Below are 23,475 nucleotides of genomic sequence, written 5' to 3' on the forward strand. Positions count from 1 at the left end.
TCCAGTGTGTCATTTAAGGCCTTTATTTCCTTGTTGATCTTTTGCTTGGATGATCTGTCCATTTCAGTGAAGGGGGTGTTAAATTCCTCTACTATTATTGTATTATTGTCAATGTGTTTCTTTGATTTTGTTATTAGTTTATACAGTTGGCTGCTCCCATGTTAGGGGCATAGATATTTAAAACTGTTATATCTTCTTGTTGGACAGACCCTTTGAGTATGATACAGTGTCCTTCCTCATCTCTTATTATAGTTTTTGGCTTAACACCTAATTGATCTGATATAAGGCTTGCCACCCCAGCTTCTGATTTCCATTAGCATGGTAAATTGTTTTCCACCCCCTCACTTTAAATCTGGAGGTGTCTTCGGGTGTAAAATGAGTTTCTTATAGGCAACATATTGATGGGTTTTGGTTTTTTGTCCATTCCGATACCCTGTGTCTTTTGATTGGGGCATTTAGCCCATTTACATTCAGGGTAACTATTGAGAGATGAATTTAGTTCTATTGTATTGCCTGTAAGGTGACTATTACTATATATTGTCTCTGTTCCTTTCTGGTCTACTACTTTTAGGCTCTCTTTGCTTAGAGGACCCCTTTCAGTATTTCCTGTAGAGCTGGTTTGGTGTTTAAAATTCTTTCAGATTTTGTTTGTCCTGGAAGCTTTTTATCTCTCCTCCTATTTTCAATGATAGCCTAGCTGGATATATTATTCTTGGCTGTATATTTTTCTCGTTTAGTGCTCTGAATATATATACCAGTTCTTTCTGGCCTGCCAGGTCTCCATGGATAAGTCTGCTGCCAGTCTAATATTTTCACCACTGTATGTCACAGACCTCTTGTCCCGGGCTGCTTTCAGGATTTTCTCTTTGTCGCTAAGACTTGTAAATTTTACTACAAGATGTTGGGGTGTGGACCTGTTCTTATTGATTTTGAGGGGGGTTCTCTGCACCTCCTGGATTTTGATGCTTGTTCCCTTTGCCATATTAGGGAAATTCTCTACAATAATTCTCTCCAATAGACCTTATGCTCCCCTCTCTCTTTCTTCTTCTTCTGGAATACCAGTTATTCTAATGTTGTTTTGTCTTATGTTACCACTCATTTTTCGAATTCACCCCTCATGGTCCAGTAATTGTTTGTCATTCACACATTGAAACACATTGACAATAATACAATAATACAATAGTGATATATAAGACCAAATGACAGAGAATTATATATATCGTATAATATGTGTACATTATATACATTAATATACATATATATTATAATATATAATATATATAATATATGTCTATATTATATATCACTATTTCTCTCTTCTGCCTCCTAGCAGTAAGAGCCTCCATTTTTATTGCACCTCATTAATAGCTTTTTTGATTTCAGCTTGGTTAGATTTTAGTTCTTTTATTTCTCCAGAAAGGCCTTTTGGAGAAAGGATTTCTCTAATATCTTCCATGCCTTTTTCGAGCCCAGCTAGCACCTTGAGAATCGACATTCTGAACTCTAGATCTGACATATTACCAATGTCCGTATTGATTAGGTCCTTAGCCTTCCGGTACTGCCTCTTGTTCTTTTTTTTGTGGTGAGTTTTTCTGCCTTGTCATTTTATCCAGATAAGAATATGTGAAGGAGAAAATAAAATACTAAAGGTGTGGCAAAGACCCCAGGAAAATGTGCTTTAATCCAATCAGAAGAGACCCCATATCGTGGGGGAAGAAAGGGGGTAAAAAGAAGTTCAGAGAAAAAAAATAAAGAAAAAGTATAAAAAAGAAAATATATATATATATTAAACTGATGAATAGAACAGAGTCACCCACTTAATTTGGGGAGTATTTTGGTCTCTTAGAAGAAACTACCTCCCAAAATCTTAAAGAATGAAAAATTATATATATATATACACCTATGTACAATAAGGGTAAACACAATGAAGGGATGGAATATGACTATAAATATGACAATTTTTTAAAAAAAATTCTAAAAAAGGAGTTGATAAGATAAGTTGTTTGGGAGAATAAAGGAAAAGAACCTGGAGAGAATTTGCTTAGTCTGTAGACTAGAACAAAGCCCTGTGCTAGATTTAAGGTATATTTTGATAAAGTAGAAGAAGTTGTATTCCCAATTTTTTAGAAGAAAAAAACCCGTGTATATACAAAAAATAAAGTTAGATACAATGAAGGATAAAATATAACTATAATAATGAATGTTCAAAAATATTTTTTTGTGAAAGGTGTTGTTAAGATAAACTAGTTAAGAAATGTTAAAAGAGGAAAGTAAAAGTTAATTAAATTTTAGCATAAGAAAAAATAAAAGTAAAAAAAATTAACTTTGCAAAACTAAAGAATCATGGGGAGAAATCCATGAATTCCATGCTTTGCTTTCTCCTCCTCTGGAATTCTGCTGTTCTGCTTGGTAAGTGAACTTGGTCTTGGCTGGATTCCTTATGATCTTCTGGGGGAGGGGCCTGTTGTAGTGACTCTCAAGTGTCTTTGCCTGAGGCGGAATTGCATGTCCCTTACCAGGGGCCTGGCTAAATAATCCCCTCTGGTTCATCTTCAGGAGCTTTTGTTCCCTGAATGCTTTCCATAGAGTTTTGGAGGATGGGAATGAAAATGGCTGCCTCCCAGTCTCTAGCCCTGAGGAGCCAAGTACTAGGGGCCCCATTCCTCAGTGCACCCTCAGAGAAAAGCGTTCAGTCACTCCCATCTCTCTGGCCCCTGGCCGTGCTCCAAGCTCACCCAGCCTGTGACCAAGCGTCTCTGTCCTGGCACACAGCCCCAGCTGGAGTCTCCAAACCCAGCAGATCCCTGAGCTCTTCCAGGGGGGGGTCTCCCCGGATCTTGTGGGATCCCTGCTCAAAGAGCAGTGTCTTGACTGTGCCACAGATCACAGTTTAAGGTAACCCCAGGTTGAGAGCTCACTCCTTGTCTCCATCTCTGTAGCTGGTTTCCCCGCTCTAATACCTGCAAGCTCTGCAACACTCAGACAACGCCAATCCTTCTGTGACCCCAGGGGGCCTGAGACCACATTGTCCCCACGTGGGCTTCACCTGGCTTAGCCTCTGGAGGGATGTCCCTCAGTGGAGCTGACTTTTAAAAGATCTCATTTTGTGCTCTGTTGCTCTGCCGCTTGCCGGGAGCCAGCCCTTTTCCCCGTGGTCTATCTTCCCATCGCTTTGAATTCAGTTCTCCACAGGTCCTGCCTTTCAGAAAGTGGTCAATTTTCTGTTTCTAGAATTATTGCTCTTTTTGATCTCCTGTTGGATTTGTAGATGTTTGGAGTGGTTTGATAAACTCTCTAGCTGATCTCCTGCTACCTGATCTCATCTCAGCCTGCTACTTCTCTGCCATCTTGACTCCTCCCTATCATTAATTTTTTAAGAGTTAACTTAGGAGTCAGTTGCTAGGTTCCACATGGATCCAGTTGGTTTTTGTGTTTCCTTTTTAAAAAATTCTAGTATTTGGTCATCTGTTAATTTTAAAAGAGGGTTTAAACTGTCCCATTGCACAGTAGCATTATGACATAGCATTATAGTTAAGACCATGGTAAAATAACAGATTTGATGTCTTAGTAACGTCTAGTAGAACACTAATTTTAGTTTATGAATACTCAATTTTAGTAACCTCTTTTAATTTAGACATTTGTTTTAAGAGAAAGTCTGTGGAAGATTCTATTATATACCAGTAGGAATCCAAAAAATGACTTATAGCTTCCATAAGTTTGTAGTCCCATCAGAAGTCCCAAAGGTCATTGACAACTGTTGGTCCCCAGTAATTGTCATATATTTGCCCATTTCAATGACATATGGAGTAGATGCACCCCTTTGTCAGGTTTTAAAGTCAAAATTTTTAAATCTCATAAAATGAGTTGGGAAGCCTTGTCTTAATTGCTCCTAGAAGGTTTAATAATCTCACATCTAAAATTGTTACTTTAGGGACACCTGGGTGGTTCAGTCTGTTAAGCATCTGCCTTCACCTAAGGTTGTGATCCCCAGGGTCCTGGGATCGAGTCCCACATCGGGCTCCTTGTTCAACGGAGAGGCTGCTTCCCTCTCTGCCTGCCTCTCCCCCGTACCCCGCTTGTATGCACACTCTCTCTCTATCTGACAAATGAATAAATAAAATCTTTTTTAAAAATAATGAAACTGTTGGTTTGGTGCCTGTTACTTTTGGTATTTTTACTTTTAAAAATGGTTAATGGGCTAGGCTGCTTTGCTATCACTTCTTGAGAGTCGATTTTTTATGACATTTTCTTACAAAAGCATTACATTTCACTTGTAAGCATACAGTTTGTAAAAGAATTTTATTTGTTCTAAATCTGGTCAGATCTCCTTTTTTAACTGCTGATATACTGCCTGCTTTTCTTGGATTTCACATAAGCTTGTAAGCTTTCTCAGTCTTTTCAGAGGGTTAGTTGCAGGTTTTAATTATTCGTCCTATTGGCTTGCAGTTCACTAAATGCTGTTTTTTTCTGTTATTTCTAGCTTCACTTTTGGTTACCTTTAATGAATGCATTAATTTTCTCTTGAGCACTGCTGACCATCTATACAGCCCATTTTAAAATACAATATTGTCAAAAGTTGGGCAGATTACATACCTAAGAACTCTTAACATTGCTAATGGTATTTTAAAATTGCTAAAAGGCTTTTGAGAAGACACTTTGTCCATTCCATCAGTTGTTTACTTCAGTCCAGGAAACCACCCCCCCATCTTAGATATTTTCCCTGCATTTTAAGCAAAGGTTGCATTTTTAGATTCGTTAGTTCTCATAATCACGGTCTGGTTTATATCCACGGTGGTTCATGTATTTAGTGGAGTGGTATGCAGCCATTCATTTGAAGTGTAGTGTAATGACAGGGAAAGAAAAAGGAGAATGGTGTATATTATAATTTAAAAGAAACAGGTTATATAGCAGTGTAACCTCAATGGTGTAAAAATGTGCTCCTAAAATCTTAATATGTTTTTCATTTATATGTGTTTCTTGAATTATATATGTTTAAGATGTAGAGCATGATCTAGTATATGTAGTGAAATGATTTCTATAATCAAGCTAATTAATAAATCATCTCACATAGTTACCTTTTTTTATGTGAGGAAAGCACCTGAAATTTCTTGGTATATTTTTCAGTGTTCAGTATGGTATTATTAATTATCATTATACCTATACATTGCCCATAAAAATCTTGAAGGTTTTTCACCTAATTCTTAATAGTGATCTTCTGATGGAGCAGTATTAGGAGCTTTCGTTTCAGAGTAAGTATAAGTATTTAAATTATTGTACATTGGGTATGTTTTTTTAAGCCTTTGGAGTTTTATTGTTAATACCTGTGAAGAATATCTGAGTTTTTCCTATTATCTTTTTTAGCTACTGAAGTGGTGACTGTGTTTGTATTTCAAGAACCATCACTTCTCTCCTCACTCCAGGACAATGGATTAACAGATGTCATGCTTCATGCACTGCTTATCAAAGATGTGAGTCCTTTACTGTTTCTCTGTAAAGAATGCTCTTTGCATACCCTTCTGCATGATAAGCACCTTCCCACAATATACCCCTCCCCTATTATCTCTCTGTGCAATAACCTGGTCAGAGGTTCGTGGCATCTATACCTGAATGCTTTTAGAGGTCTTCAAATTCACTTGATCTTCTCTCTAGGTTCCTGCTACCCGTGAAGTCCTTGGCTCCCTCCCAAATGTATTCAGTGCACTCTGCTTGAATGCCCGAGGTCTTCAGTCATTTGTGCAGTGTCAGCCTTTTGAACGTCTTTTCAAAGTTCTTTTGTCTCCAGATTACCTCCCAGCCATGCGAAGGAGGAGGAGTTCTGATCCTCTTGGTAAGTCACCAGGATTTATCTTACAATAATTGGTTTGTTGTTGTGCTAAGATTTTAGGTGATTATCTAGCCTCCAGTTTGAGAAGAAAACCCTTTTTTTGACCTCACATTTCTCTGGCTAGGTGTTCTAAGCTCAATGGGAATTATCAATATAGTTATTACTATATCACTATGTACATTGTATAGCAGGTAGAAAAGAATACTTCAGGGGCACCTGGGTGGCTCACTGGGTTAAGCCTCTGCCTTTGGCTTAGGTCTTGATCCCAGAGTCCTGGGATCAAGCCCCACATTGGGCTTTCTCTGCTCAGCGGGGAGCCTGCTTCCCCCTCTCTCTTTGCCTACTTGTAATCTCTGTCAAATAAATTTAAAAATGAAATCTTTAAAAAAAAAAAAAAAGAATACTTCACCCTTATCTTCTGCTCATATTTTCATGTTTCTCAGCAGTTCAGTGTGTGTGTGTGTGTGTGTGTGTGTGTGTTCAGAAGTTCAAAGTTTTAATCCAAATTTGTACAAGTGTTGGGAAAACCTTTTCCCTTCCTGGGCCACCAAATGGTCCAAATCACGTTCCTAGGTGGCCTAAGTGGCTCCAGATCTTCAGGTGATACCTCCAGACCATGCCCTCATGTTCCAGTTGGCTGTAGCATTTGGGCAGGTCAGAAGCTGAACTGTGGAGTGATTCACAGAAGCTGCCCCCCTCTTCTTGGGTTAGGGTGGGAGGGGCAGCCCTGGATTCCCAGGTGGACTACCAGGAGGCAGGACCTACACTGCACTTTTCCCTCAGTGGGATTACCCAGAGGAGCAGGAATTATCCAGTGGAGATCTTGGGGGCAAGGTCACCTAGGGCTTAGGATCTGGCACAAGAGGGAAAGGTCTCCTTGGGAAATAGCCACCTGTCATCATTTCTGTGCCACTTGGATGCCTCAGTGGCCAGAACTTGAGAGAGGCTGAGGACTTCCTTCCAGTGACCTTTGGATGTGCAAATAAGAGGTGGTGTTCCTCAGACTATCAAAGTTCATTGTTAGATCTGCTGTCATGGTGCTAGTGAGAGCGGGTATTTGGGGCAGTGTATTTCCAGATCTACTATCTAGCAATAGGAGATACAAAGTCCTGAGGTGTTGATCTTAGTAGACTTCTAATCTAAGTCCCCAGAATAGTCACAAATGAATAGATTTCCTTTCCAGTGTATTTGAGACCATATTATTGAGGAATAGTGAGGAGGTAGGGTTCTAGAAAGAATCCAGTTTTCATAAGTGTACTTTGTCTTTCGAGCTGCCATTGTCATTCTCTGTTGGGGCAGCCGAGGATTAATGGTTTTATGCTTCTTTCTTTTCTCTCTCTCTTTGCTAGTTCAGACCTTGGTAGTAGAGATTGCAAGGGTAGAATGTAATGTACGTGGTTATTTTTAAATATGCTCAGTAGACTGATGGGGTTTTTTTCTTCCTCCCCAATGATTTACTTTCAGAAGTTGGTGTAAATTCATTTGAGAAAATGTGGCATTAGAAAATCACAACCACCAGCTCAGTTTCTTCTTTCCTCCTCATTGGCAAAGAAGATAGCTCAAATTCTATTCTTTCAGTCTTTCTAACAGTTCATTTTTTGCTTTAAGGGGATACTGCATCTAACCTGGGGAGTGCTGTTGATGAGCTCATGAGACATCAGCCCACCCTCAAAACAGATGCAACAACGGCAATCATCAAGGTAGGAAGTGATTAAGACTGACCATGGGCATGAGAGAGCAGTTAAGGGGGTTTTTAAGAAAAAAACTTGGCCTGCTGGAGGTCATCTGGATTCTTGGGCTAGGCCTAAAAGAGGATTATATCTGCCTTATTTTCTCCATGTCCTTGGGTTTGTCCTTTGTCCCGGACCCTCCCCCAAAAGTCACTTAAGTATTGCGTTCTTCCATAAGATATTAACAAGTTGCCAGGATTTAACTTCCATTTGTAAAAGCATGTTACTTTTTCTAATCTTTGTTTCTTGATATTTTTTTCACGTTTAGTATCCCTACCAGTTGCCTGTATAATGTATGAGTTCCTAGTTATTGTGAATTGGGACATGAAGTCAGATTAGTCATTCGATCACTTAACATCTGTGTTAACAAGTTATTTAACTTCAGAACTTCAGTTCCCTTGTTTGTAAAATGGGATTGATAACTATATTTCATAAGTGATATATTTTACATACATACATGTATATAAAATGTTTTAGTACTTCTGTGTATAACAGATAGAAAGTGCTCTAAAAGTGTTAGTTGTCCCCCATTTCTTATTTACTAATAAATAATCCTATTTCCTATGTCTTTCAGTTACTTGAAGAAATCTGTAATCTTGGAAGAGACCCTAAATACATCTGTCAGAAGCCATCAATCCAGAAGGCTGATGGAACTGCAACTGCTCCTCCTCCAAGGTCTAATCATGCTGCAGAAGAGGCCTCTAGTGAAGATGAGGAGGAGGAAGAAGTACAGGCCATGCAGAGCTTTAATTCTACCCAACAGAATGAAACAGAGCCTAATCAGCAGTAAGTATTGACAAGACAGGTTTCCTAGCCTTGTGATCTTAGGCATGTCATTTTCATCCATAACATGAGGGAGTTGGTTCATTACAAGATTCTTCCAGCCTTAAGAGTCTAGTTTTTTCTTTCTTTGACCATTGTGCATCATTTATGCTTTCATAATTAATTGTATGGATTGCCTTAGCAAGGTGTCTTTCTTTAAAATTTGTTCATGGAATTGAATCCACTATATCAAGTTTATGGGTTTTTCTCAGAGGACTTTTTCCCCCATTGTTGATTTGGTATTTGCATCATTGTTTGATTGTTTGCATAAGTGAGCACATAATGAAACATTGCACTTTTGAAGCCTGTCTCCAAAGTCCTTAAAAATTACAGAGATTCGTTGTTGGTCTTTGCTTTTGTTTGATTACTATCTGTTTATTTTAGATAAATCATAAGTCTTTGGAATATACGATATTATAACCAGGCATGGTAGATTTTCCTTATTTCTGTTTATTTAAGTTTTGTTTTACATAAAAATTGACTACCGGAATGGTGAGATGGGGATGGGCTTAAAAACTGCTTGCTGGCTGGTGGTGCGTAGTCTACCAGGCTCTTTGAGCTTATATTGTCGCATGCAAGGGGTGAAATGTAATTTGTAACTGTAACTTTTTTTTAAAAAGTTATTTGACAGAGATCACAGGTAGGCAGAGAGGCAGGCAGAGAGAGAGGAAGGGAAGCAGGCTCCCCGCTGAGCAGAGAGCCTATCCCAGTCCCCTGGGATCAACAACTGGAGCTGAAGGCAGAGGCTTTAACCCACTGAGCCACCCAGGCGCCCCCGTAGCTGTAACTCTTAATCATATTCATGCCAGAAGAGGGTGTGATACCTCTGAGCTGTCATGCATTTATCCATTTAATAAGTGCTCTTCTGGTTTATAGATACCTAGTTCTGAGAAAAACGGGAAATGTTTTAGGTGTGGATATGAATGGGCTTGGGCTGGTCTTGAATGACAGTTTGGAACTTAAGAGAAAATTATGGCAGAATACACAGAAGGAGGAGAGTCCTGGACAACAAAACTGGTGTGCCCTCTTGGAGCTCTAGGAAGTGATGAGCCTGTTGGTATGAGGATTGTTTGGGTTTTGGTTTTGGGGGGGGTTGTTTTGTTTTTTGGAGGAGATGCATTAACTACTAAGTGTGTTGGGCAGATGTGTCTTACCCTTGTCTGAGATGGCAACTTCATTCTAGCAGCATCTTCTAATTTTGATTAAAACATTCTCTCTCGGAAGACACCTGAAAGAAAACAAGATTTTATATGCAGAGGAGTCAGAATCTGTGCTTACTTGCCACACCCTTGACTGTCAGCCACCCTGCAGAGATACTGTTTCCTTTCCTGACTATAAGACAAGGGAAGGATTTCTTAAACTTGAGGAGTGGGAGGGTGGTTTTGAGTGAGGTTGCACATGTTCATCTGCATATAACTTTTTCTCTACCAGAATACCTTAGAATAAAATGTGCCCACATTTTAAGCTGTCATAGTAAATTGATGTTTTCTCACACCCTTGTATTTTTTCACTCTGTGCTTTTCATGGGATATATGTCACTGTGTACTATTTATATTTGTCCCCCCCACCCCAAATTATCTTATCTCCTTCTTTTCTATCTACTAAATTCCTGCTTAGCCAGTTCAAACGTCACATTCTTAAAGGAGCTTTTCCTTTTACCTCCGAATGGGAAGTCAGTCTTTTGTGTTCTTCCCCAAAGTTTAGTTGGAATTACTCATATATTCTAATGGTTTCTCCAATTAATCTGTGTGCTCCTCCAGGGAAGGGACAATGTCTCATTTTACAGTGTATCCTAATTACTTTGTATATAGCAGATAATTGGCCAGTAAATGTTCATTTGGTGCTTTGATGGAATGACTCTAGAGCATTAGATGAAGGATTTCCTGAGTTTTAAATGCCAAGAGAGGTGGATCCTAATGAAACATGAATGAGAAGAAATAGTAAAAATACAGGCACGCACAGCATTAATAGTCTACCATAGTGTTAGTCATATGTAGCTTCTAAAGCTACAGAGGACTCCAGTAATTGCTGTTCCATGATATTGTTGTTTTGCTATACTCTGTGTGGTCTGGGTGTTTATCACTACCTCATTCACATAACGTATCTAAGAGTCTCACAAATGTTGACACATGTATACTTTCCCAGTTCTGCCACCTTCAGAAGTCTCAATTGGGTTACTCTGGATTATTAAGGCTGGAAGGAAAAGTAAGAAACTGACTAAACTCAACCTTCATCTCAAAAGCCATAATATATTAAAGGGAGTTCTTTTATCTTCCTATCCCAGGTAGTTGTTATGGTGGGAGTTACTATGTACTTTCTGCCAGTATGGGAAGAGGCTTAGAAAAATTTATAGTGTGTGCCATCCCTTCTCTCCAGAAGTCTTATTTGTGTCCCCCAACTCACCCCCAATGCAGAATTCTTCAGTGGGACTCTCAAACAAATTCCAGTCTCACATGTCCTCATCTGTTGTCCAGTGCCTTAAATAAACACATGAGTAAATTTTTTCCTGTTTTTTTATTAAGGTTTAATTTCTGTAAACTGCACAGATCTTAAGATTCCAATTTCTCTACCCTAAAGCTGGGCAGCTACTTTTTTTTTTTTAATTTATTTATTTTAGAGAGAGCGCACATTGCCAGGGCATGGGCAGAGGGAGAGAATCCTGAAGTAGATTCCCAACTGAATGTGGAGCCCTACTGTGGGGCATTATCTCAACCCTGAGATCACAACCTGAGCCAAAACCAAGAGTCGGACACTTAATTTATTGTGCCAGCCAGGCGCCCCTACTTATTTTAATCATCATTGAATAAATTTGCATATTCTAGAATATTCTATAAAAACAGTATATGGAGTCTCATATGTGTAGCATACCTGATGTATGTACTTTCTTGTATATGGCTTTCTTATACCTGGCTTCTGTTGTTCAGCGTGTTTTTGAGATTCATGAGAAAGGAATCTCATTGTTGCATCTCCGAGTTGGTTTCTTTTCGTTGCTGAGTAGTGTTTCATTGAATGAATCCACTCCTGTGGATGGATTTTTGAGTTTCTAGGTTTTTCCAGGATAAAACAATATTTTTCTCTTTATTTTTTTCTAAAATCAGCAGCTTGCATTTGAAAATGCTGTTTGTATTTGATCTTGAGACACGTGGTTTTGTGCTCAGTCTGGAGTAAGGAAATTTAGGCACTACAGTCTACCCCAGATACATGACAGTTTGGTCTACATCCAAACATTCACAAGTAATTCTAAATACTTGTGTTTTGGCCTCTTTCTTCTGCCTTCTAAACTGTTCTCATGTCAGTAAAACTGATACTGCTGGGGATGAATATACTTGCCAATGAGTAACCAGGGCTTTTAGTCAAGGCACCATGGTTTATTTTGTGGTGAATTCCATTTACTTGCCTAACTTAACTACCTATCCTGAACAACTTGAAAGAAATGAGATATATAAATCCATGTCGTCTCTGGAACTTGAATAGCAAGTGTCTGGGCTTTAAAGGCAGCCAATTAGAAAAACAGCTGTTTCCTTAATGTAGCTCACTGGGAGGACTTTTTGCCAAAGGCAGCTGTGTCTCCTCAAGAGCTGGAAGAAAGAGATGAGTCACCCCACCCCACCCCTAATAATTCCCTGAGACCTGTTGTTCTATACACTGTAGTATGACACACAATTGGAATTTTTCTTCTGTGCTTTTTTTTTTTTTAGATTTTATTTATTTATTCGTGTGAGAGAGAGAAAGTGCGCGCGCGTGCACGCAAGCGTGCGCACAAGGAGGCAGAGACAGAGAGAGAAGCAGGCTCCCCACTGAGCAAGGAGCCCGGTGCAGGACTTGATCTGAGGACCCTGGGATCATGACCTGAGCCAAAGGCAGCAGCTTTAACCGACTGAGCCACCCAGGCGTCCCTTTTCTGTACTTCTGATTAAGGGCTCCAGTACCATAAATACACGTGTAAAATTGAGTTTGGGAATATGTGTGCTTTATTCAGAGGGGAGACAGGAAGTTTTTAATTTGACAGTTAAGGTAAATTGTTTTATTCATTGTAGGAATGCAAACTTAACTGCTTGATAGATGCTATGGGTCATAGATGCTATAGTTTCATATGAAGTTAAGATTAAAATTCTTCTTAAAACCAGTTAATAGAGGGATTTCTTTTTTTAAAGATTTTATTTATTTATTTGACAGACAGAGAGATCACAAGTAGGCAGAGAGGCACGCAGAGAGAGAGAGGGAAGCAGGCTCCCTGCTGAGCAGAGAGCCCGATGCGGGGCTCGATCCCAGGACCCTGAGATCATGACCTGAGCCGAAGGCAGCGGCTTAACCCACTGAGCCACCCAGGTGCCCCAATAGAGGGATTTCTACTAGGGAGAGTTTATCATATGTACTGTTCCTGTATGATGTTCTGAGCCTGGAGGCCCAAAGAGGAGGATAATGAGAAAGTGATTATTGAACAAATTTGTTCCTAGATTTGGATTAAGAACCACGTGTTGATTTATTTTCTTTTATTTTCCCTAACTTCTATTTCCCTAAGCAAATGAAGGAAGTACCTGACTTTCATGATATTACTTTGGCTCTTTGTCATTACCTTCGGTTCCTACAAAGGGACAAGTATTTAATTTGGGCTAGAGCCACACCTGTACTCCTTAGCTGTAGAGATGGATTTATTGGTTCTTTTCCAGAAGGTGCAATGAAGCTGGGGTAGTTGATTGGTATAAGTAGCAGGGAATGCTGCAGTGGTTCTGAGAAGGAGCTTTACGGTCAAGGAAAGGTTGCAGTCTTGCCATGGAATCATTCCATTCGTGGCTTATAGGTCCTGCCTTTGTACAGAGCTCTTCCCTAAATTCTTCATTGAGAGTGTTCACGATATCCTTGCCAAACCCTAGCTCTGGATATTTCATCACTGAAACCATTTCTGATGCCTCTCCACTAGGTCTAGTCTCCATTTTGCTGTCAATGCCCTCATGCCTGACAAATCTTTATTTACATCTTGTCTTGCTCAAGGACAAGAACTGTTAACTTCTTGCAAATTCTCTTGCTTTCTCTATTCCCCTACTTCTCCCTTTTATTTCTGCCCCTTTCCCCAAAATGTCTTCAAGAGCCTGTAATACATTCAGAATGCTCCCTATTAGACTCAAGTGTTGTCCCTTTCTAGGGTTTACCTTAAGGTGGATTTTGTTTCATTTTAATATATATTTGTGGATTTTCTGTTTATTTCTTGCAAAAGCCAAGATTGAGCTAAGTGCTGCATTTTCTGCAGCTATGGCATTAACTGCAGCATTAAAGTATCCGAAGCAAATGACCTGATCACAGTTTTTTGATAGTTTAGGGACTGTTGTGATACAAATATAAATTGCTAAGAAAGGAGGCTTTGGGTGTTGGCTTCATCTTTGATTAACTTGTTCTGAATGGTTTGTCAGTCTAAGCATGGAATTTTGAACAAAATTAAATTCCATTTCCTGCTCTCTATTATAACTTTAAACCTGATGCAAGAACATGGTAAGATATTTATTGTATTTGTTTCTTTGTCTAGCTCTTGTCTTCAAGCAGATGTTTCAATAGTCTTAATCAAACTGGCTTTTTTTTTTGTATTTTCATATTGATGAATTCCTCCTATGATAGTTTGCCTAAAATAGTTTCTTTTGAGATATGTGCATATGCTGAGTTTGTGAAGACTTGGTTTTTCCTTTTGTGCTCTCAACCTACTCAGGCTAGAAAAGCTGGTTTCAGAATTGATTTCAGCTTTTTTTTTTTCCTATACTGTACTGAAGTCTAGAAGTCTGACTTAGAGAAAGGACCTAGAATTTCATGCTATTTCCCTTTCCTTACTTTGTTCTCTTGCACTGGTATTGTGAATTTGTGTAACTCACTCTTTTCTCCCTTAACAGGGTTGTTGGTACAGAGGAACGTATTCCTATTCCCCTCATGGATTACATCCTTAATGTGGTAAGATTCATGGTAGGGTAAACTGAGTAAAGGTGTGTGTTTTTCCGGAAAATGTGTGGGATTACCAGATAGTCTAGTGATTTCCACATTTATTTTCATTGGGGCCCTTAAAATGTAGATCAGTGGGAAAAGATGTGCAAACCTTGTTCTATAAGACTGGTTTGCCAACAGTTGGACAACAACACTCTTCCTTCTTCTAAATACTCTCAGTTTTTTGTTCATTGTTACTATTTGCCATTGGAATTTAAACAGGAGAGTGGGCTGTTTAGGACAATCCAGTATTATTTTCTTTGAATGTGTCCAACATAAATTTTTCCCATTACTTGCTATTTTTCCTGTTAACTTCTCCTTTATATTAAAAAAAATAGTAATATGACCATTTCTTTCAACTTACCATGTGTTTCACGGGAAAAAAGGCAAGAGTTTGAATTTTCCCAGAGTTGTTTACCTATAAGGGCCCACTTAGCAATTGTTCTAGCCCACTAAGCACTTCCAAGACTTCCAGAGATGGTTCCTTATGCCTGTGTGTTTCTTGCCCACATTTTACTTTCTTCCCTTAAAAAAATGCTTTGTTTGGTCCAAGTCACTCTTTTTTAGAGTTCTGGTTTTCATTTGCATTATCAACACATTGAGAAAGAGTATCCCATTTTTATTTATGGGGAGAAGCAACATAGTATCATGTAAGAAGCACATTAAGAGATCAGATATGATTTTGCCACTAATTCATGGATGTGGCCCTGAGAAAATCATTTATCCTCTCAAATTACATGACTTTAGGTGTGGCCAGAAAGGTAGATTGGGAAGAAGTAATTATTCCTGTGTGGTATTTTTTGGTGGTTTCATTTTTGTTTTTTGGATGTTTAGGGTCCATATCCTATCTCTCTCCCTATTTATTTGAGGTGTTGGTATTCTAGAAAATACTGATTTTATGACTGCAAGGCTTGCCTTTTAGTTCCAGATGTCAGACTCTAACTTAATTTTTCTAATTTTCATTACCTAGATGAAATTTGTGGAATCTATTCTGAGCAACAATACAACAGATGACCACTGCCAGGAATTTGTGAATCAGAAAGGACTCTTGCCTTTGGTTACCATTTTGGGCCTTCCCAATCTGCCCATTGACTTTCCCACATCTGCAGCCTGTCAGGCTGTTGCAGGTGTCTGCAAATCCATATTGGTAAGAGCTTCTGGCCAAATATCTTCATTTCTTTTTAGAAATCAATTTTGTAATACTTCTGTATACATGTTTTTACTTTGGTCTCCCTTTACTTTCAACTAAAAAATATGAAATTTGTGGTTATGTATTACAAGTGAATCAAGTGAATTTTGTGACTAATAACTAGTGTGTCACATTATTTCTCATTGAAAAGTTAAATTACTTGTTCATTGTTCTTAGTTTTGGTATATAGTTCCAGTATTTGAGTTTATTGGAGGGGATGGTACATGAAGAAAGTTTTGGAACTGGGTTTATTACACTTGTGTCATCCTTTCTCATGGATGCTTTTTAACACAATCTGGTATTGTTTAGTCATATAGCTTTTTTCCTTTTTCAAGCTTGATAGTCATGCATTTTAACCATAAGTGACCTATAGTTTATTGCTCAAATTTTGCCCAAAAATTAAGTGCTTTATTTACTTTAAGTAGTAGTAAAATACACATCACATGATGTTTACCTTTTTAACCATTTTTAGGTGTATAGTTCAATAGTCTTAAGTACATATACATTGTTGTACAACTGATCTCCAAAAGTTTTTCACCTTGCAAAACTGAAATTCTGTACTCATTAAACAACTACTCCACACTCCTCTCTCCCTCCCAGCCCCTGGTAAACATTGTTCTACTTGCTGTCTCTGACTTTGACTGTTCCAGGTACCTCATGTAAATGTAATTCATAAGGTATTTGTCTCTCTGTGATTGGCTTATTTTGCTTAGCATAATGTCTTAAAGATTCACCCATGTTGTAGGATATGTCAGGATTTCCTTCCTTTTTATGATGCTGTTGTATGTATAAGCCACATTTTGTTTATCCATCCATTCACTGATAGACCATTGGGTTGCTTCCACCTCTTGATTATTTTTGAATAGTGCTGCTATGAACACAGGTGTGAAAATACTTAAGACTACTGTGTGTGTGTGTGTTTGTACAGTAAAAGCACTTAAGGATCTACTGTCAGCAGATGTCAAGTATACAACATTATTAACTATAGACACCAAGATATATATTATATCCCCACAGTTTACTCATAACTGAAAGTTTGCCCTTTGACCAACATCTCACGTTTCCCCCCAGCCCCTGGCAACCATCATTCTGCTCTCTGGTCCTATGTATTTGACTTATTTAGATTCCATATATGATCATACCCAAGACTCCTTTCAGTTCTCTTAGTTGTATACTCAGAAATAGGATTGCTGGATTATATGGTAGCTATTTTTAATTTTTCAGGGAACCACCATACTGTTTTCCATAGCAAGCTCCATGATTTTCACATCATTCCATTCAGCAGTGTACTACGGTTCCAATTTCTCTGCATCCTCACCAACACTTACTTACTTTTTCTTTTCTTTTTCTTTTTTTCCCTGTTGTTGTTGATAGTAGCCAACCTAATAGGTGTGAATTGAGATCGCATGGTCTCAGTTTGCATCTCTAATGATTGGTGATGTTGAGCATCTTTTTATGTGCTTACTGGCTATTTGTGTATCTTTGGAGAGATGTCTGTTCAAGTCCTTTGCCCATTTTTTGGTAGGGTTTGGTTTTTGTTGTTGAATTTAGATATTAATTCCTTTTCAGATAAATGATTTGCAGTATTTTCCCCTCTTCTCTGGTTTGCCTTTATCTCTGTTAATAGTGCCCTTTGATGAACAAAATTAAAAAAGGTTTTAATTCTGATGAAGTCCATTTTATCTTTTTTAATGCTGTTGCTGTGCTTTTGGTATCAAATCTAAGAAGTCACTCCCAAATCCAAGATCCTGCAGCTTTTACCCTATGGCTTCTTCTACATGCTTTTATAGTTTTGACTCTTTTATTTAGGTCTTTGATCTATTTAGAATAATTGTTTTTATATGGTATAAGGTAAGGTCCAGCTTCATTCTTTTGCATGTGGATATCCAGTTTTCCCAACACCATTTGTTGAAAAGATTGTTCTTTCCCTACTGCACCTGTGTTTTGACACCCTTGTCAAAAATATTTTGACTACAGATGTGAGGGTTTATTTGGGGGCTTTATTATATTCTTTTGATCCTGATGTCTTTCTTTATGCCAGTACCACATTTTTTTTTATTTATCTTTGTGATAAGCTTGGAAATCAGGAAGTGTGAGACCTCCAACTTTGTTCTTTTTCAAGGTAGTTATATCTATTTGGGGTCCCTTGAGATTATTATACAAATTTTAAGAGAGATATTTCTATTTCTGCCCTCCCCAGCCATTGATGATTTTCTAGGGATTGCATTAAATCTGTGAAGCTCCTTCATTAGCTGGATTGTGCAGTGATAAGTAATTTCTGGTAAAAATCAGTAATACAGTCACATTTGGACTTGTAAAGTCCATAATTGTGACATATTCGTAATGTTTTATTTTGCTTTACTCTTTGCAATATTAAGTGCTGTTTATAGGAGAGAGGTAAAGAGGCTGTGCTCCATCATTATCCTACCTCTAAGATACTATATGAGAATTCATAGATTTATCTAAAGCCACAGTAAAGGCACATAAGTTATCCTATCTTTGAATGGCAAGTGATAGTATTTTACTGTGAGATTTTCTGCAGATTTGAAAAGCAATTACAAGGGCTGTGTCCTATAATCCTTGAGTTGTCTCATAAAAAAGGAGGTTGCCTACCTCATTCCTATTCTAGAATCATCTCTTTTATTTTAGGAAGAAAAAAACAGTAGTAATACTGGTTCACTTCCATACTTTAAAAACTTGCCTAATATTGCTCCTTGTTGAGCAAAATTTATAATTAATCTTATAGTGTAGAGTCATTGCTATAATAGTATTTTCAGTTTGGCCATCACAAGCTTTTAAATACGATTGACTTACCACATTTGAAAGCCTCTCATTTGAGAGAAGTAAAGTGTTGCTCTAAAAAGAGGCATTGAGGTATATCATATCTGCATTCATATTTTGGCTCTACCATTTAACCAGGTGGGATACCATGGCCAGGTTCAAAATTTGTGACACTTGTCTTCTACTTCTTCCATTGTGACTATTAAAGATGTGGTGTATATGAAGTTCATTGTATATTAATACTTTAATTATTATTCTTGTTTCAGACACTGTCCCATGAACCCAAAGTCCTTCAAGAGGGTCTCCTTCAGCTGGACTCCATCCTTTCATCCTTGGAGCCCTTACACCGCCCAATTGAATCTCCTGGAGGCTCAGTGTTGTTGCGAGAGCTGGCTTGTGCTGGCAACGTTGCTGATGCTACCCTCTCAGCTCAGGCCACACCTCTACTCCATGCACTCACTGCTGCCCATGCCTACATCATGATGTTTGTTCATACTTGCAGAGTTGGACAGGTAAGAATTGGGGGGTGAACAAGCTAGTTTAAAGCCAGTGAAGTACATAGGTCACATACTGGGCATCTTACTGTGCTTAGAAACAGTTCTAGCTGGGCTAGCTGCTAAAAGAACAGATTTTTTTTTTTTTGGTGGGGGATGCAAGTTTATGCTTCAAGATGCCGTCTAGTTTATTTTCCCTTTTTTTTATTCGAATTTGGGTGACCGTATAATTTGTTTTGTGAATTAGACTTTCTTGAGAGTGAAAGTTGAGTTGGAAACTTTTTGTTTAGTGCTACTTCAGGAATTTGATCATTGCTCATGTTTTATTAAGTTACTATAAATAATAGGCATTAATGGAGCATCTGGTGACTCAGTCGGTTAAGCACCTGCCTTCGGCTCAAGTCATGGTTTTAGGGTCCTGGAATCGAGCCCCACATCAGAGAAGTCTGCTTCTCTCTCTCACTCTCCCTCTGTTCTCTCTCACTCACTCTTAAATAAGCAAATAAAATCTTTTAAAAAAATAACAGGCATTAATAGATCTTAGCAGCCACATAGGCCAACTGGGATTTATAGTCACCTTTTTAGTGGACAAGCTTCAGTTGGGTGCTCATCTGGCCTTATTACTTCCTAATCTTTGTACAAATGCATGTAGGCTGATATTGGGATGGCAAGAAGGAAATTTGACCATAGTGTATTTAAGTCAATGGTAATTAAGAGAGATTAGTAAAGATTACCTGAATATCAAACCCTATGCCTGTAATCCATGTGAGGTTCCTCCTGTGGTTCCAGAAAGGGGGGGTGGTTTGTGTGTGCTCATGGTTTTACAACTTTCAGTTCTCAAGTAATCGATTCTAAAGATTAAATGATGTAATGTTTTAGCACCCTTGTTTTATGCTGTTGAGCAGGAGTATATTCTTTGTATCAAATCAGTTGAAAAGCATGGATATAAACTATTGAGGAAATAATTACGTGACAAAGGTTTGGAATTGAGTTTTATGACTTTTTATTAAATAAAATTTAAGGTGAAATGTTCACTTCAAGGAATTACATAAATCCAAATACTAATTGAAGTTAAGAAGTAAGAGGGAAATAACAAGTCCCACAGCACAACCTAACAGAATTAGAAGGCTGTCATTGAATCTGCAAAACTGTTTCTTTAAAAAGAGTTGCCTATGACCATTGCCTCTTGATTTACAAAAAGCAATGAGAAGAAATTGAGAAGGGATGTTAGATACAGACTGTAAATGTTACAGAGGGCATCCCAAAGATAGCTTCTGTTTACTTTGTTTGCAGAGTGAAATTCGTTCCATCTCGGTAAACCAGTGGGGCTCTCAGTTGGGTCTGAGTGTTCTGAGCAAGCTGAGCCAGTTATACTGTTCCCTGGTGTGGGAAAGCACTGTCCTTCTCTCCCTGTGTACACCAAACAGGTAAGGGAGGGGTCATCTCTTTATTATCTCTGTTGTCTTTCTTAATAGAGAAACTTAAGTTCAGTGATCCTGGAGGATTGCTTTGGTCAAGAGCAGAAAGCTGTTAGTAAAGAGTTCAGAGGGTTCTTTGTCTATCTTAATCCATTCAGTCTGCAATCACAAAATACCACAGACTAGATCCTTAAAACAGAAATTTATTGCTCATAGTTCTGGAAGCTGTAGGTCTGAGACTGTGTTGCTAGTGTGGTTGGGTGAGGGTCCTTTTCTGGGTTGCAGACTTTGCATTGTATCCTCACATAGTGGAAGGGACTAGGAATGTTTCTGGAGCATCTTTTATGAGGCAGTAGTCCCATTCCTGAAGGTTCTGCCCTCAAGATGTAAGCACTTCCCCAAAAGCCTTACCTACTAATATTATCACATTGGTCATTAGGATTTAAACAAATGAATATTGAGGGGACACAAACATTCACTCCACACTATTGTCCTTCCCATTTACTAGCCTAGGGACATGCTTACAAATGGGTTATTTTCTGCATCTTTGATCTTATGTCCTAATTATTCTGTGTCAGCATGATAGGTATTTAAAATTTGTTAGCCAAATCTAAAGTTGGGTTGGAAATCTTGTTGAGTACTACCTCAGGAATTTGATCATTGTACATGTTTTGTTAGGTTCACTTACCTGTCAGCCAAGCAGATGAGGGACCAAGCAGAACTTAAGAAATGAGCTATCAGGGTTCTTTTTACTCATGGTTTGTCTTATTGCAGCTTACCATCTGGGTGTGAATTTGGCCAGGCAGACATGCAGAAACTGGTTCCAAAGGATGAGAAGGCAGGTACGACCCAGGGCGGAAAAAGATCAGGTAACTCCAAGAAACTAAAATCTTAGTCATTAATTCTCTTAGTTTTGTCTCTGTGTCTTTATAGGTCTATTGTGAAACTGAGTTAGCTGTATTGTCTTTAGCCCTCAATTTTTTCCTTTCATTTTTATTTTAAATTAAATTATTTTCAGGCAGTTTCTCTGTAAAATGTGTATATACAATGGTAAAAATTACAAGTTGCAGTAAAAAGAATCACTTAACATTTGTACCACAATAAACAGTATTTTGGAACTATATACCTAATCTTTTCCCCTAGGGATACATCTTAGCATAGTTGTGATTATCTTAGAGATAATATTTTATAGATCCCTTTTTACTTAACATTAAGTGCCATGTAAAGGGTCTGTGAATTAACCATTCCCTATTGTTTTCTAAAGTACTATTTTGAAATATGAGTTTATTTTTATATAGTTTATGCAAATGAAAAATCCTAGAAATTACTGTACTGAAAGTTATGGCGGGCCCCTAATTTTTGTATGCTTATTTTTCAGAAGTTTAATTTCACTCTTAAAAATGGCAAATGATTGTTTTAAGTGGCTGTGGAGCACTTTATTTTTTTTTTATTTTTTTTTATAAATTAATTTATTTATTTTCAGAAAAACAGTATTCATTATTTTTCACCACACCCAGTGCTCCATGCAAAACGTGCCCTCCATAATACCTACCACCCAGTACCCCAACCTCCCACCCCCCTGCCACTTCAGACCCCTCAGATTGTTTTTCAGAGTCCATAGCCTCTCATGGTTCACCTCCCCTTCCAATTTCTCCCAACTCCATTCTCCTCCCTAACACCCCTTGTCCCTCCATGCTATTTGTTATGCTCCACAAATAAGTGAGACCATATGATAATTGACTCTCTCTGCTTGACTTATTTCACTTAGCATAATCTCTTCCAGTCCCGTCCATGTTGCTACAAAAGTTGGGTATTCGTCCTTTCTGATGGAGGCATAATACTCCATAGTGTATATGGACCACATCTTCCTTATCCATTCATCCGTTGAAGGGCATCTTGGTTCTTTCCATAGTTTGGCGACTGTGGCCATTGCTGCTATAAACATTGGGGTACAGATGGCCCTTCTTTTCACAACATCTGTATCTTTGAGGTAAATACCCAGGAGTGCAATTGCAGGGACATAGGGAAGTTCTATTTTTAATTTCTTGAGGAATCTCCACACTGTTCTCCAAAGAGGCTGCACCAACTTGCATTCCCACCGACAGTGTAAGAGAGTTCCCCTTTCTCCACATCCTCTCCAACACATGTTGTTTCCTGTTTTGTTAATTTTGGCCATTCTGACTGGTGTAAGGTGATATCTCAATGTGGTTTTAATTTGAATCTCCCTGAGGGCTAGTGATGATGAACATTTTTTCATGTGTCTGATAGCCATTTGTATGTCTTGATTGGAGAAGTGTCTGTTCATACCTCCTGCCCATTTTTTGATATGTTTGCCTGTTTCGTGTGTGTTGAGTTTGAGGAGTTCATTATAGATCCTGGATATCAACCTTTTGTCTGTACTGTCATTTGCAAATATCTTCTCCCATTCCGTGGGTTGCCTCTTTGTTTTGTTGACTGTTTCCTTTGCTGTGTAGAAGCTTTTGATTTTGATGAAGTCCTGAAAGTTTATTTTCGCTTTTGTTTCCTTTGCCTTTGGAGACATATCTTGAAAGAAGTTGCTGTGGCTGATATCGATGAGATTACTGCCTGTGCTCTCCTCTAGGATTCTGATGGATTCCTGTCTCACGTTGAGGTCTTTTATCCATTTTGAGTTTATCATTGTGTACGGTGTAAGAGAATGGTCGAGTTTCATTCTTCCTCATATAGCTGTCCAGTTTTCCCAGCACCATTTATTGAAGAGACTGTCTTTTTTCCAATGTATATTTTTTCCTGTTTTGTCGAAGATTAATTGACCATAGAGTTGTGGGTCCATATCTGGGCTCTCTACTCTGTTCCAGTGGTCTATGTGTCTGTTTTTATGCCAATACCGTGCTGTCTTGGTGATCACAGCTTTGTAATAAAGCTTGAAATCAGGTAACGTGATGTCCCCAGCTTTATTTTTGTTTATCAACATTTCCTTAATGATTCAGGGTCTCTTCTGATTCCATACAAATTTTTGGATTATTTGCTCCAGCTCTTTGAAGAATACCGGTGGAATTTTGATTGGAATGGCATTAAAAGTATATGTTGCTCTAGGCAGTATAGACATTTTAACAATGTTTATTCTTCCGATCCAAGAGTATGGAATGGTCTTCCATCTTTTTGTGTCTTCTTCAATTTCTGTGGAGCACTTTAGAACCACAGTGTTCAATATGGTAGCCACTAGCCACATGTGGACTGTTGAAGACTTGTAATATGGCCAGTATAGCTAAAA

At 38.3% G+C, this 23,475-nt stretch overlaps 1 protein-coding gene across 10 annotated transcripts in view; it reads left to right on the forward strand.

Annotated features, from left to right (window-relative positions):
• HUWE1 (HECT, UBA and WWE domain containing E3 ubiquitin protein ligase 1) overlaps window positions 1-23,475 on the forward strand; it is a 169,904-nt gene that overhangs the window by 82,919 nt on the left and 63,510 nt on the right. For 9 of the 10 annotated variants that reach the window (XM_044234530.1, XM_044234531.1, XM_044234529.1 and 6 more), the window contains 9 exons: window positions 5,362-5,468; window positions 5,650-5,827; window positions 7,433-7,524; window positions 8,129-8,340; window positions 14,253-14,310; window positions 15,311-15,487; window positions 18,577-18,822; window positions 20,098-20,231; window positions 20,997-21,091. In XM_044234530.1, the coding sequence (XP_044090465.1) occupies window positions 5,362-5,468; window positions 5,650-5,827; window positions 7,433-7,524; window positions 8,129-8,340; window positions 14,253-14,310; window positions 15,311-15,487; window positions 18,577-18,822; window positions 20,098-20,231; window positions 20,997-21,091 (1,299 nt within the window). The remainder of the gene's footprint in view (window positions 1-5,361; window positions 5,469-5,649; window positions 5,828-7,432; window positions 7,525-8,128; window positions 8,341-14,252; window positions 14,311-15,310; window positions 15,488-18,576; window positions 18,823-20,097; window positions 20,232-20,996; window positions 21,092-23,475) is intronic. The other variant, XM_044234535.1, reaches the window with a different exon arrangement.

Source organism: Neovison vison, chromosome X (genome assembly GCF_020171115.1).
Source record: "Neovison vison isolate M4711 chromosome X, ASM_NN_V1, whole genome shotgun sequence".
Classification (NCBI taxonomy): domain Eukaryota; kingdom Metazoa; phylum Chordata; class Mammalia; order Carnivora; family Mustelidae; genus Neogale; species Neogale vison.